This window comes from Arachis duranensis, chromosome 5 (genome assembly GCF_000817695.3).
Source record: "Arachis duranensis cultivar V14167 chromosome 5, aradu.V14167.gnm2.J7QH, whole genome shotgun sequence".
NCBI lineage: Eukaryota > Viridiplantae > Streptophyta > Magnoliopsida > Fabales > Fabaceae > Arachis > Arachis duranensis.
Window position 1 is genome coordinate 27,472,525 of NC_029776.3, and position 15,506 is coordinate 27,488,030.

The 15,506-nt window shown below is 34.7% G+C and overlaps 1 protein-coding gene and 1 non-coding gene across 2 annotated transcripts; both read right to left on the bottom strand.

The window, feature by feature from the left end:
• Positions 1 to 1,871: 1,871 nt before the first annotated feature.
• TRNAR-ACG (transfer RNA arginine (anticodon ACG)) lies at positions 1,872 to 1,944 on the bottom strand. The gene has a single exon. It is a non-coding gene; the product is annotated as a tRNA-Arg (tRNA).
• A 1,729-nt stretch (positions 1,945 to 3,673) lies between these two features.
• On the bottom strand, positions 3,674 to 14,888 carry LOC107488941 (uncharacterized). The gene is made up of 19 exons (XM_052262184.1): positions 14,753 to 14,888; positions 14,213 to 14,676; positions 13,838 to 14,120; positions 12,724 to 12,942; positions 8,344 to 8,402; positions 7,615 to 7,752; positions 6,606 to 6,680; positions 6,450 to 6,533; positions 6,301 to 6,362; positions 6,083 to 6,152; positions 5,746 to 5,821; positions 5,508 to 5,638; positions 5,018 to 5,077; positions 4,807 to 4,881; positions 4,618 to 4,722; positions 4,450 to 4,545; positions 4,275 to 4,355; positions 4,089 to 4,190; positions 3,674 to 3,990 (listed from the first exon to the last, which is right to left on the bottom strand). Exons 2-19 carry the CDS (start codon positions 14,252 to 14,254, stop codon positions 3,922 to 3,924), a joined length of 1,827 nt encoding a protein of 608 aa, XP_052118144.1. The 5' UTR covers positions 14,255 to 14,676; positions 14,753 to 14,888; the 3' UTR covers positions 3,674 to 3,921.
• Positions 14,889 to 15,506: the final 618 nt, after the last annotated feature.

Consider the following 15,506-nt stretch of genomic DNA (forward strand, 5'->3'; position numbering starts at 1 on the left):
TGAAACACAATGTTGTATTTTTTGTAGATTTCTACATTTGAGAAGAAAATATTTGATATTGTAGTATTTGTATCCATATAAATTATTATTTATAATGGAAATATTTTTTGTACAATTAATAAAAAAATCTAATGCTGAAAAGATTGTAACAATTTTGACCTACCACAAATGTTTAAAAACGATAAACTTGATGTTGGAGGGATTGTAACGATTTAAAACAGTCACTAGATCTAAAAAAGTGGTCACTAGAATTAATAATTTAGTGACGATTTTAAACCATTGCTAAATATATTGTGATAGTTTAAAACAGTTACGAAATATAAAAAAATTATCGCAAGATTTAGTAATTTAGTGAAACTGTATAACATAAAAAAATACACTAACAGGTGTTACAAATTAGTAATACTTTTATCAACGATGGTCTAAAATCGTTGTTATATCACATAGCAATGCCCGAATTGGTGATGCTTTTTTAACCGTCGTGAAAAGATTTAGTGATGATTTAAACCCTTGCTAAGTAGTAAAAAAAAAGTTGCAGAATACTGTTTTAATGTAGTGAAAAAATACCATTCTGTGATTGATTTCTTTTTACTATAACAAAATATGGGATTTTTAGACAAATAATATAAGAAAATTTGTTCAACATAATTATAATAGAATCATGGAATATCATATTTTTTATTTTACTTGTGTAAACAATTTGCAATTTACTGATGTGGATGAAAAATCAATCAAAAGAAATGAGATCGAAAGAGATAAAAAAAAAAAAAATATTATGTACGTTTGGCTTTTGACTTTAGAACTAATGATCTTTCTATTAATTTTATTATTAGAACCGTAACATTTACTGTCATTTTTTTTTTAAAGTTTATTCCTGTCAAAGGTCCAAAGAAAAAGAGATCAACGAAGAGTGATTTCAGTTAAAATAAAATGACCGAGGAAAAAGGAACCAATAACGACACAACGAGAGATTCCTGTTAAAAAAGTAGTCAATGAAAATAGCTTACATAGGTTGAATGATATTGCTCCAATCTCTTCCTGTTAAAAAAGTAATCAATAACCCTTTTTTAATCTCTTCCAATCTCTTATTTTTCCTAATTGATTTCTTTTTCGTTATATTTTAATTCGATTTTTTTACACAAATAAAATAAAGATGTACTATGTTGGATGATTCTATTAGGATTATTTTGAACTAATTATTTTTATATTATTTGTGTAAAAATTCCGTATTTTACTACTAATGAAAAAAAAATCAATAAGAAGATATATAGTTTTTGTCATTCTTTTCCATCATTGTTCTTTCTCTATGTTTCCTTTGAATTCAAGAAGCTAGGTTTAATAAAAATTTATTGAGACTATACTTCTTGTAAGTGTGGTTTCAAACCAAACTTTTGTTCGTAAATCGTGATTCTAAACCACCGTGTATTTTGTAATTTACTGTTTGAAACCATTTTACATACACTTGAAATATAATACGAAACGAAAATAACCAACTTTATTTTAAGAGAATTTTATAATATTATAAGATGGAAAAAAAATTTATGATTTTTTTTTAAAAGTTTCTAATTATTTACATTATATAAAATAAATTTTACTGAATTTATAAAAAGAAAAATTCTAGACCTGAGTACCTGACGCCATAATAGTGACGTATTTTATTTTTATATCAACTACTAACCACGTTTAGCCTGGTAATTTGGTGATGACCCATGTGGCTAATTGAACCATGCGAATGTTTCTCTTTTCCGTTTTTCTGGTTCTCTACAGACAATAGTAGACAATAGTAAATACTAGGTGTACACCGTTGACCGTTACACGCAAAGGCCGTTTGATAAGAAAAATAAATATAATTTAAAAAATTAAAAAATAAACGACTCCACTGGGGATCGAACCCAGAATCTCTGGTTCCGTAGACCAGCGCCTTATCCATTGGGCCATGGAGTCTTTTACGGATACGCTTTTCCAATTTTAATAACTGTAATATAATTAGAATATACTATTTAGCCTATTATATCGATTCACTTTACGCCCTCATTTGTCTTGTTTGGTTGTTCCTGATTTTAACGATTTTATCCTATTCCATTCCTTTAATAAAGAATCGAATTTTCGTACGGCACTCTGATATCCAAGATTTACACAACATATTAGATGTATATGTACCTATCAATTAAATAGCTGGCAAATATTTCAACCAAAATACCACGTTAATTTTTTTAATTTAATACCCACTTTTACTAGAGACGAAGAGTTTATTTTTTATGCACTAATATTGTAAAATATTTTATAAAGTTGTTATATATGATTATTCAAATAATTAATATAAAAAATAATTATTTTTTATTATTAATATAGTGTTACGTAATTGAATATATATTTAAAATTATTTTAAATTAATAGTGTATCAAAATTAAATTTAAAAAAATAAAAAAGAATTGCACGTTAAGACAACTATTACGTGTATTTTCTTCTCAATTGTTATATGTACATAATAAATCAATCAACAAATCAACTATCCGTATAAAATATATGTTAGGATATAAAATACATATTAAAAATAAATTAAATAACATATATATTTATACATAAGTACATAATAATTTGGTAATTGATTTTTGATGCACATTTTTTTTATTTTATGGGTACATAACTATTATACCTCCTAGAGGCTTAAACACTTTTCTATTGCTTTTAAATGAATTATTTTTACAATTTTTTATAATTAGCTAAAAATTGCATGTCAATATTCTAAAAGTACGATTGAAAAATGTTCTACTAATTTAATAATATATAAGTAAATATTTAAATAAATTTCTTTCATACTTTTATTTTATCTCAATTAAACAACCAACCAAATTTTATTACCAAAAATTGACTATTTAAAGAGGTCTTAGAAAGAGAATATTAAATTCCCAACAGTTTTCTTTCTGTACTCACAAAATTTCCTTTTTATCGCTAGAACTCAAATTCTTAATCAAGTTTTTTTTGCCAGAAACCCTTAATCAAGTTCGATTAAAGGATTAGTGTAGATGTTTAAGCCCAGTAATCTCTACAAAGTAAATTCATACAATGGCATAGTGCATCTAATACATTCATTCCTACAAGGGAAGACACATGTACATTATCTTTTTGGCACACATTTCACATTTCTAAAACTTTGCCAAATGCTACTCTTCAAAATCAGCAAACATCGAATTTTTTAAGAAAAACTATTTGATTCGTACTCCGGCAGTCTGGCGTCCGTGGCCGTTCAGAGAAATTCATCCTCTGACGACTTTAATTTTCCTTCCCTGCAGTCTTCCCTAAACTCGAACAATCACTGATAGCAAGCAAACATCACTTTTATTTCTCCCTTTTTTGTTCTTTTTATCACCTTTCATTATTCCACTCCTCCCTTCCTTCCTATAGAACCCAGACCTCACACTCTTCTTACCTTTGCTGTCACCTCCTTCGTTGTCACTCCATTGGAAAGTGGGTAGTGGTTTTCAGGATTAGAATTTAGGACGAGCAAATTTACAAATCCATTATAAAAAAAAAAAAAAAAGAAAAAACTGGAACAAGTGAAGCCAGTTGAAGTGTCTAGATATACAAGTACAACAGGCAAAAGCACACACAAGCATGGAACGAACAAATCAAGGCATAGAAAGGGGAAGGGATATTGGAAAAAAATGTGAAATAAAAATAAAAAAATAAAAAATCACTACATTAACTTCAGTGGGGCAAATGTTGGAATCCGTTCACGATCTAAACAATTAAGGCTATACTGATACAAATTTCTATACTTTCCCTCAATGAATGGTTAGAGCTGAAAAAATTGATGTAATGGAGCTCTGACCAGTTCCAAAAGAAAATTTGTAAAATAACCCTCGAAAAAAAAAAGAAAATTCTCTGGTATATAACATTTATTGCAGAGTATAGTCTATTCTAGTAGAAAATGTTGATTTCCTTTTCCGCCATCTCATAGACATGATCCTTTGCATCAGATAAAGCACTCTGTGATGTGTATTATTATAGTCAGATCCATGAAAAACATAAATAAAGAAGAAAAAGTAGACAACAAAAGCAAATTCAAAATCAGAAGACAAATTTACCTGCCCAAATTTTGTAAGGAAGTTATTCGCAATGTTTATGGATGTAACATTGACATCCTCATTTGACTTCAGAGCTTGAGCAATAGCAAAAGCGCCATCATCCTTTAATCAGATCAATATATGAAATTAGAGATGCTATGGCTTCTGCATGAACTAAAGAATATAGAAGACCAGAGCAATTCATACCCTTATTTCATTAAATCCCAAGTCTAGAGAGGTTAAAGCTTCATTAACCACTTTCAAGCTGCGAGCCAGGCAGAGTGCACCCTGCAATAGTCAATTCATAAAAAGCAGACTAAGATAACCAACGCAAAAATAATAGGAAAGAAGGGGGAACTGATTCAAGGTACTGTTTACAAACATCATCTCTTAGTCCATTTGCTCGCAGGTCCAGAGTTTCAATTGTAGTATTATATTTTAAAGCATCTGCAATGGATTCTGCTCCCTTTGCTCCTATCTGGAAAGGCATCTTATTAGAAATATAAGTCACTACAAAAAGTTTACATTAGTTCAAGGTGAAAAAGGTTACCTGGCACCAACCAAGCTTAAGTGTTTTTACGTTTCCATGAAACTTCAGAACCTCAGCCAAAGCATTGGCTCCATCTGGCCCAATGGGATTATAACTAAGTTCTAACTATGAACGAGACATAAAATGTTTGTCAGAACAAACAACTGAAGACAAAAAATAGAAGCAGGACATGAAGCTGTCGAGGCTTACAGTGGTAATAACTGAATTATCTTTCAAAACTTTAGCAATAGAAGTCACTCCAACAGCATGAATGTTGTTTCCACCCTGTAAATATTAAATCAGCTAAAGTCATGTCCCAAGAAATTATGTTCCCTCATTCTTTTGGGTTGCTAAAGCCATGCCAGAGGGAGGAATGATGCGGGATAAAGATATATAAATTAACTGGTATAAGTATTCTTACCAGATCTATTGTCGTTATGGAACGGTTTTCCTTCAAAGCATCTGCAATTTTTTCCGCGCCCTGACGATTTAACCCATTCAATATAATGAGTAGTTGAGGACACATATTGGCCTCTAAATATGTAACTTTAGAAGACTATTAATTCTACTGCAGTTAATTGTTTCAGTTATTACATAGGGAAAAACAAAAGTTCAGAGTGGAAGTCACTCTAAAAAGAGTCCCCCACCCCACCTTTCCTTTTGTTGTGTTAATGTTTTGCAGCTCATGCATTTGAAAGATGACGAGAATCTTTACTTTTGACAGTTTATATGGTAATTCACAGTCAGCAGTAATAGATGATTTTAAGATGCTATGATATCACAAATCATATACTATTGCATCTTAACAATTCTATTAGTTGCAAGACTTGGACTATGTTAAACAGTTTTCACAAGATTGGTGATGATCAAAGTATCAAACACTGGGAATAGGTGGACAATTGAGATAATACCTCATCACCAATGTCATTCATGTAAAGGTTCAACCATAGAATGCTCTTGCTCTTCCTGATATACTCAGCAACATGGACCGCACCTTTAGCTGTTATTGAGTTGTTTCCAATGTCCAGAATTGCAAGTTTCCCTGAAAAACAAATAACCTGTCAACTGCTTGTAAAGTGTTACCATGGAATTATTCAAGTAAGAAGGACACAGTTAATATTTAGAAATCATCACAACAGATAGTTTGACCTTTATAGATAGATAATCCTGTCATCAAAGAACGGACTCCTTCATCACCAATAGAATTTCCATGCAGATGAAGCTCCTGCCCAAAACATTTGGAGTAAATCATGCCTATGTAATGCATGAGATAGTCAAATATTTTTTTGTTGTAAAAAGAGAATATATAAAGAAGCAAGAAACATAAACACTCCACATTTTATTGGTAAGACTTACAATTGGTGCTCTCTTAAGAAATTCAGAATATGATTATGTACAGAAGATGTATATTTTGGAATTGAAAAACACAAATGGACCTAATTGCAAATGTGGGCATTACATTTGGTCAAAAATAAAATAATAGTACCCTTAAAGACTTGTTGCCCTCAAGTGCTTTAGCCAATGCATTAGCCCCCAAAGCGCCACCATAATTGCCACTTTAAAAAGTAATAATGTCAGAAAATTTTCAAAATAAAAGGGAATAGAACTTACTTTTTTATTTTTATTTTTTCTGTGTGAGTATGGGAATATTACAAAATCAAAGGATTTTCTTGCAGAAAACATAATGTAAAAATTTTTACTTACTTGAGATGGATATTGCGTAAGCTGTTATTTTCAAGAAGTGCTCCAGCCAAACTTGAAAATCCCTACCTCCATTTTCATTAAACAAATTACATTAAGATTTTGGGCACTGGCTCTACAGTCTTAAGTACAAGCTTATGCATATTACATACAGAATATTCAATCATATTGTTGTTAAGTTCGATAACCCGCAAACTAGAATTCTTCTTCAACATTTCTGCAATAGCTTTTGCCCCCTGCATAACACAAGACGCAATCCTCAGAGAAATGTATCAAACATTCAATGAATCATAGTTATCAATTCGTACCTCATCACCCAAGTCAGTACTGTTTAGCTGGAGCTTCTCAATGCCAGAGTTATCCACCAGTATGTCACATAAGCACTGCAAACAAGGATATGGCACAACATTAATACCTAATGTATGACAACAATCAAGAATACTTGCTAACATTTTTTTCCCCTCTTTTATTTTCTTCTTTTCTTGGCATAAGAGAGGAAGAGTGGATAATAAATATATCTAAAAAATATCTCTAATAATAAGTCTCGGAATATCACCATCATGGTTAGTTAAGCAAGCCATAAGATTCTTGATATTCAGTTCAAGATGCTTAACCGTAGAAGGAAAAAATATATGAAAATATTCTAGATTTCTAGCAAATAAAGTACCAATAAAAGCGCATAGTGTCATAGACTATACATGTCAAGCTTCAAAAAATCTAGTATTTCACTTGAGTAGAGCAACAAGTTAACTAACCATAAAAAAGACAAGACAGGTTCGAATAAAAATAGCTATGCTATATTGAAAAGTGAATTGATCCATTAAAGAATCAAGCTCCAAACACAATTTTGGCTATATTTTTTGGATAATACCCAATACCATATTTAATTGCAAAAGCATAACGAAACCAAAGAAGATGCTATGCTTATATGCTAAACGTGACTTAATCTGCAATGCAATGAAACAATAGGAGAAAATAATTGAGGTTACAACACAAAATTGCAACTGTTTTAAGTTCTTTTTTAAGGACAAGGTGCTTGATGTTCTCTAGAATGAATTAAACTAAGACATAGTTTAGATGATACCCCTACATGTCTCTCTCCTTTCAAATTATCTGAGTTTATAAATAGTGTCGCGTGTTGAAAGCTTACTTACAAATTTTTTAATTAGCATAGTTTATAGTAAAGGAAAGAAAAAGCAAACAAACTGAGAACTGCATTTTCATCGAAGAGCAACCTGTTTCATAATTAGTCCATGTCAAAGTAGTACCAACAAGTATCAAGATAACATAATAAAAAATCAGACTACTGGTACTAACCTTAACTCCTTCATCTCCAACAGGGTTTCCTGAAAGATCAAGAATCTTCAATGCAATGTTTGATTGAAGAACACCATCAAAAGCTTTCAACCCAGCTGCAGTTATTCCATTTGCTGCAAAACTCACTTCCTCCACAATCTATATAGAAAGTATGTCTAAGGACGTGCAGAGCAATAGCAAAAAAGTCTATCTTTGTGAAATATACATGACAAATCAAGAATGAACCTAAATCTGACTTCCATCAAGAGAACATGATATAAGCAGGACAGGACTTGCAAAATTATCATGAAAAATACAGGTTTTCATAAAATATTCTATTTTATCAACAGAAAACTTGAACATAAAAACTTACAAGTGATACTTATAGTCAAGCATTTTCCATTACAATTTACAACTACATAGTTGCTGCCAATATCTATGTATCTACATCATCATCATCATCAACTACAATAACATTAACACATGCCACCCTTATTTAATGAGGAAAAAGCATATTACTTTATCAATCTTAAGTGACATCTATGTTTGGTTCTCAAAGATAGCAATTAATAATTAATTCAGCTATTAGTAAATTTATTATACCATGTAAACAACTACTCTAACAATACATGTGGACAGCTGCACACTATTGTAAGTATTTGTAAGTACAATTGAAATTTGCAAGCATACAGTGAGCAAAAATTACCCAGCAATATAAGAAAGCAATGATATAAAGAAGGATAACTGTACCTGGTTGTATGCCAAGCTCTCAGCAAGAAAGAATAACCCTTCATCGCCGAAGTTCCGTCCTATCAAATTAAACATATGATCATTGAATTTTGGCTTTAATTTACTTAGTTCTTTCAAGTTTCAATAGTACCCTTGCTTTAAAATAGTAGCGTCAAGTGCCTTGAGTGTATTAAAATTGAGATTGGACAATGGCCTAGTTGTAACGACCGAGAAAAAAACGTGCGATAATTGAAACTTCTTTCTGTTACAAGAGCCTAACAGACTATAGTCAGAAGTTACAATAAATGAGAGATAATTTCTATGAATGTGTTGATTAGAGGAAATAAGAGGAAGAACTCGTATTATTTCATTTCATCTAGAAGGGGTATATATACAAATATCTATCAACTACTATCATCAACAGTAAGTTACTAACTACCAACTACTTGCTGACTATCAACATTCCGTCTCAAGCTTGAGTATATAGATCATATGTACCAAGCTTGTTACATAAATAACTTATTATGGGACCTCTTGCCTAAGTTGAGAGATATTAGTCAATTGGTCAAGTGGTGACATAACTGTTGTTTATTACAAGTTATATTGTCATTGCCACTGCCCGTAATAACAATATAATTAGCGTACACAATTAGATATTTACATCCTCGAGGAGTGTGGCGATAGTAAGCAGAGTGATCTTTTTGCTTTGAATCATGCCAAATTGCTTAACTATAATGGAAAATCTTCCAAACCAAACTCAAAGATTCTTAAGTCTATAAATTGATTTCCGAAGGCGAGAAACTAGGCTAGAAGACTCCCCGAGTAACAAACTCAGGTGGTTGCTTCATGAATCACGAAGAAAAGCATTTGATATCTAATCGATATAGTGGCCAATGACAAATTGTGGCGATTGTGAGGAAAAGACAAACAAAGGCCATCTTGGCCACAGGAGAAAATGTGTCACCATGAGGCCAAATCCTTTGGCAACTAAGTGAGCTTTGAGAATATTCACGATATAAACCCACCAACAACCAACCACAGATTTCATGTATGAAAAAGAGGTGAGTTCCCAAGTATCATTCTCCTAAAGCATAGACATTTCATCAAGCATGGCTTCTCTCCACCCGGGACGAGATAGGGCTTCACCCAGATTTTTAGGAAGAGACACAAGACAAAGATGACGCACAAGTATAGTATCCTGGAGAGATACAGTGATAACTCAAAGCAACATAATATGTAGAAGAATTTCAGGCCAAACATATACCTTTTCAAATGCCAATAAGGAGTTCAAACTCAGTAGGCTGGATCAAAATTGATAAAGGAGTCGACATCGAAGGTGAGTTTGGAATAGCCTATGTGAAATATCTGTGTGGTTTGGGCACAGGTGCAGCGGGACGGGCATGAGTCCAGCGATGATAGATTTGAATGTAAGGTGGATGAGTGGGAGACAGGTGTTGGGCTACGAGGAAGAGGATTATGATGTTTTGTAGCCATGGGTAAAATAGGGGATCATAATCAAAGAATGTTACTCTAAATATCCTAAAAAAAACCTTTGGAGACCTAGCATACCCAAGAAAAACACATCTGAGGGACCTAGTGGAAAGTTTGTCAAGTTCTAGGGTAAGATTGTTGGACAAAACAAGTAGAGCCAAAGATATGGGGAGGAAGACAATGCATGGGAGTGTGAGGAAAACAAACCAAGTGTGAGGACTTATGACTTAAAACTGAAGAGGGCATGTGATTAATGAAATAGCATGCAGAGAGGAAAGCATCTCCTCAAAAATTGAGAAGGAACATGATAATGAAGAAAAAGAGTCCTAGTGGTCTAAATTATATGACAATTTTTTCCTTCAGCCAACCTATTTTGTTGAGGGGTATGAGCACATAATGTTTGATGAAAGACACCATGAGACGCCATAAAATTTTGAAACTGATAAGATATGTATTCTTTAGCATTGTCACTATGCAATGTATGTATTGGAACACCAAATTGAGTTTGCATTTCTTTACAGAACTTAGTAAAGGTGGAAAACAACTCAAACCAATTTTTATTAAAATAATCAAGTACTATGGGAATAATTATCAATAAAAGTCAAAATGCTTGAATACTGAAGTGGACACGATCTGACTAGGACCCCAAATATCTGATGGACCAAAGCAAAAGGTGACAATGCACGTTTATTGTCACTTAGAAAATAACTACTGTTATGTTTCCCAAGTTGACACAACTCACATGATAGACTAGATAAGCTAGAGTGGCTAGGGTGTCTTAAGATTGGAGAGGCTGGGATGGCCTAACTGAGCGTGGATTATGAGAGGGTTAGTGGTGGAGTGGTTGTAAACACGAGGCAAAGAAAGAATGTAAAGGCCATTGGAATCATATCCGACGCCAATGATTCGTCCCCTTATTTTGGGAAAAACCCCAAGTTTGAGGTTGTGACTTGTGAGGTAAGAGCAGAAAACATCAATGGATGTTGATACATTGGTAGTTCAACTGAATGTTTAGCAGAAACCCAAAGTAATGAAGATCAAACCACATTAAGGAACGAAATAGTGGGGGAACCAAGAATTAAATCATACTCAGGAGGTAATTCATACAATGCCATGGGCATAAAGAACGTTCTTCGTTATTCTAAATCTTTGTCTAGGGAAGTGGCAGGAGGCGATAACTCATTGAAATCATGGAGAGTACCATGCATCTTTCCTAGGTATGCAAACATAGGACCATCAATCTAACAAGGGGAACCAATGCTCATCATCTTTTGACAAACCCCATACAAACGACTTGTATCATTAGTGCAAAGTGCATTTGGCTGCGTCCAAACAGCTTCACAAGTGACGTGTGCACGAAAAATCTGTTTAATAGAAGAATGAATGGTATTCTTGATAATCCTACAAAGTTGGGCATCATTATTAATCCACTTGGCACAATCAGTGGCAACAATTTCTTCAGTCTTTTCGGTGAGATGTTCTACATAATCCTAGCCAATTAAGTACAACTCGATATCCATGGCCCAAGAATCATAACTACTTCATCAAGTTTGTCCATGGCAAGAGGTACCAGCGTAGGTAGCAGTAGAAATAGTAGTAGCCATGGAGACAAGAAATATATCAGCAACACAGGAAGAACATGCCCAGGGGCAAAAACGGAAAGTCACAAATAGCAAAACAGCAACACTGTTGACAGGGTTGGGCATCCGAGGACAAGTCAAGGATGATGATGTGATTTTTTGTCAGATTGGCCGACAGAGTAAACTGTTCTAATAGAAGCTGGAAGGGGTTGTTTGGGCTGCTGGAGATAGAGGAACAAGGCAGGGGATGCTCCAGTGGCCGGAAAGATATACTGTTCTGGAAGTTTTTCAAAAGAGGTCCGTGGATCCTCTCATGGTGCACAATGAATTTTCTCTCTAGGCTCTAGATACCATGTTAATGTAGAGGAAGTAAGAGAAAGAACTCGTGTTATTTCATTTCATCTAAAAGGGATATATGTACAGATATCTATCAACTACTATCATAAATACTAAGTTACAAACTACTAACTACATACTGATTTTCAACAGAATGCTTAGTTTCTATACAACTAGTTACTATGTATGCCTGGTTTCAATGTAGTTAATATCTCATTTCAACAAACTTAATTCAATCCTTCAAGTTAGCCCAAAGCAGAAGCATGATCTGATGCTCACATCAATAAAGAGGGAACTTGAACCATATATCAACCCACTGTGGGATTCAATGCACTCTCTCACGTAAAATGCATGACATTTGAAATACAATGTTATTGACACAGTACATCTGCAGGAGATAGGCTATAATAGTATGTCATGCAACAAAAATTTCCAATAGCTTTAGCTTTTAGGGATTGAAAAAGGCTCAACTCCAACCTCAGTTACAATAGAGTCAACAACAATAAAGCTTGAAATCTCTCATCTCATGTTAGAAGTTCTTAAAACGTGTTAAATGTTTTATTTAGAAATCTATTCACAAGTTTGGAGCTTAGGACAGGTTTAGAAAATAAATTCCATGTTACCGATACCTGAAAAACTAATCGAATCCATTTTGTTTAGATAATTACTCAATTATCTTATTTAAAATATGTAAAACAGCCAAGTAATGAAGAGTATGATTGTCAATCAAATAATAAAAAATTAAAGTAAAGTTTAAGAGAATTAGTGGATATCTAAATAGCGTAAAAAATGGATTTCAAAACCAGATTAATTCCTGAAACTGAAGCTCCAAATCCACTAGATTAGTGTGTGAAAATTAGGATATTCATAAAACTTTCAACTGAACTTAATTGTTTTTAATTTTTAATTTTTTGGGTCAAAATGCACCAATGAAGATTTTGGTTTGAGCAATGAATAATGACTATTCTTTCTTATGTCAACACACCCAACATACCTGACATATCAATACTTGGAAATGACCTCAGTTCTCGAGCAAACTCATTCAGCTTCTGCTTAGATTGCCTTTCAATCTTTGCACCTAGCTGGGATAACAAATTGGTGCCAGCAGCAATAGACCATTTCACTCCTTGTGAAGCAGATTGGCCTTCGACAGTTGATGACTCCAATCGCTTTGGAGTTGGATAAAGAATCTTCTCCACTATTTTCCAAACAACTGTAAGCTGGAAACAAATTAGTATCACCAATATGAAATTTAACAAATAATGCATGCTTGCAATCACAACCAGTAGACAAAAAAGTAAAGAAACATATTAATATCAACAAAACACCGCTCATTACTAAGAAGCTCAAAAACATTCCCTGTGGGGGATATCATGTAGCAGAGCTTCAATGAGGATTTTGTTCCTTTTTTTTTTTGGTGTGGTAGGGATAAAGAATTAAAATTGCAGGCAAGATTAACAGATGTATAAAAACAATAAGGAAAGTCAAAGCCTCCATAAGAAGGCACAACATGCTACCCTACAGATACTGCATTAAATACATAATTAAATACCATCTGATACTAAAACAATGCATCATACAATTTTGTTCTTTAGATTATTTTTTTAAACCTTTTCGTCAATATGAGTAAAATAATATAAGAAATTGATAAATGTTATTCTTCTTTGGTACCTTCCATGAGTCTATGACATTTTTCTGAAAAAAAAAATTATGTTTTCCACCTTTTCTGTTCACTCATGAATCAAACACAACTAAGCATTGCCCCCACTACTTAAGGTCCGCTATATACACAACTATTTGGGACGGAGGTAGTATATGTTTCGGAAATGTTATGAAATAAGCAAAGTACTTTTTGACATATACGTTACCCTTACCCTTACCCTTTCCTTTACCTTACCCTATGATTCTTTCGTCTTTCTTTTTTTCCTCCAAAAACAAATGTCAATTCCATAGGTTGTAAGGACAATGTGTCATATAATTGTAGAAGCAACAATATGAACTCACCAAGACTCACCAAATTACAATAGAAAGAAAAAATGCACCCAAAAATAAATAAAAAATAAAAACTACAACAACAAAGGAATAAATGGAAACTATGTAAGGGATACCAAAAGAGATGGCGAAAATCAATCCAAATGGAGCAACAAAGTCAGCAACTCGTTTCAGAGGGGCAATTGGCGCCGCGGTGGCCTGAGACCGGCGGTAGACTCTGCGAGAACCGGTGGAACGAGCCGGAGTTCCTTCAACGCTGGAAGAGGCCTTAACGACGAAGCATCCAAACCGCGCTCTGGAGGCTGCACGCGTTCTCCAAATCGGAAGCAGTGTGAGCTTGCCCAAACCGGCTGCAGTCAGCGGCAGCGATTGCAGTCGGCGGTGGCGGCAGCAACGAACCTGCATATAGAAAGAGCGAAAGGCGTTAGGGTTTTGTAGAATATGAGGGAGAAGAAACGATAAGTTATGGTAGTTAGAGAGTTAGTTATTACTTGAGGGTGAGAGTAGAGAGAGAGAGTGGAAGTGAAGGCCATAAGTAGGAGGATTATGAGAAATGAAGAAGCATAGATTCGACGCAGTGATTATTGATTTCACCGGAGAGGCTTTGCTTGGTGGAAGTGGAAGTGAGAGAGCTGAGAAGTGCAGAGAAAAAAAAGGAAGAGTGGGAAGAAGGTAGCTTGGTAGCTAGTATTAGTAAGACTATCAGTTATCAGTGTCGTCGTTCTCTCCAATTTCCATTATCAACTACGGCTATACTAGTAAGTAGTAAGTGAGATTGAAAAGCGTTGGTGGTTTGGGCTTTATGGGGCAATTCGGCCTGACTCGAGTCCAAGATAAGTGGGCTCAACCAGATCTATTTTCATGGTTTATGAAAATTGGCCCAGGCATCCATTTAGCCTCATGAGGGGCAGTTACGTCCGGGGAGGACACTCCAGATCACATACTCCAGATGATGCTGCAGGAAGATACAACAATTAGATACTCAACGAGGGGAAGAAAGTAAGGGTAGAAGTAGAGGGACAAGAATATACAGGCAATCAAGACTCAACCCTCACACCAAGAGAAGAGGAATGGATGGTAGAGCCGAAGAGATAGAGTGAAGGGGGGAACAAAAGAGGTCATTCAGCGATATGGTGAGAAAGGGTAGAATCCAAGTAGAAACTGACAAGAAAGAACGTAGCAGGCAAACCACAATAGAGATGGAGACCACGGAAGGAGGGGTAGCTCCCGTCCTTAGGCGGATTCCCAGACCGTTTCTCAGGAGATGGTCTTAGCCGGAGGTGGGGGTCCTGCTTTGCCTGGCCTGAGGAGCATATGGTCGTGGTTTCAGCTGCTGAAGTGAGTCGGAAGCGGAGGAGGTCAGTGGATAGTAGCAGTGGTGAGAACTTGGAGGAGGAGGGACCGGTCCTGTCAGTAATGGATCGGAATTTTGATGCTCTAGCCTTTATTGATTAGTACCTCTTCTTCCTTAGTATCGAGGAGTACTTTTACGACTGTAACGTTACTGGTCAAGTAAGGTCGGCGTATCGGACTCTTCTCTGCATTTCTGTTAACGTTCGCAAGGCGGAGCTGTTGTTGGCTCAGGTGGGTCTCCTCGATAGCAAGCTTCGCCAATCTCAGGCGAAGGTTGGGAAGCTGAAGGGAGAGTTGGAGGTGGCGGAGGCGGTTTGGCTAAAGGCAGCGAAAGATGCCGAGAATGCTGGTGCCGAGCTTCTCTGTCTTTTCGGAGTTTAAACTTCTCTCCTCACTCAACTTGTTTGTGAGCGTACGCTACAACATTTTGGG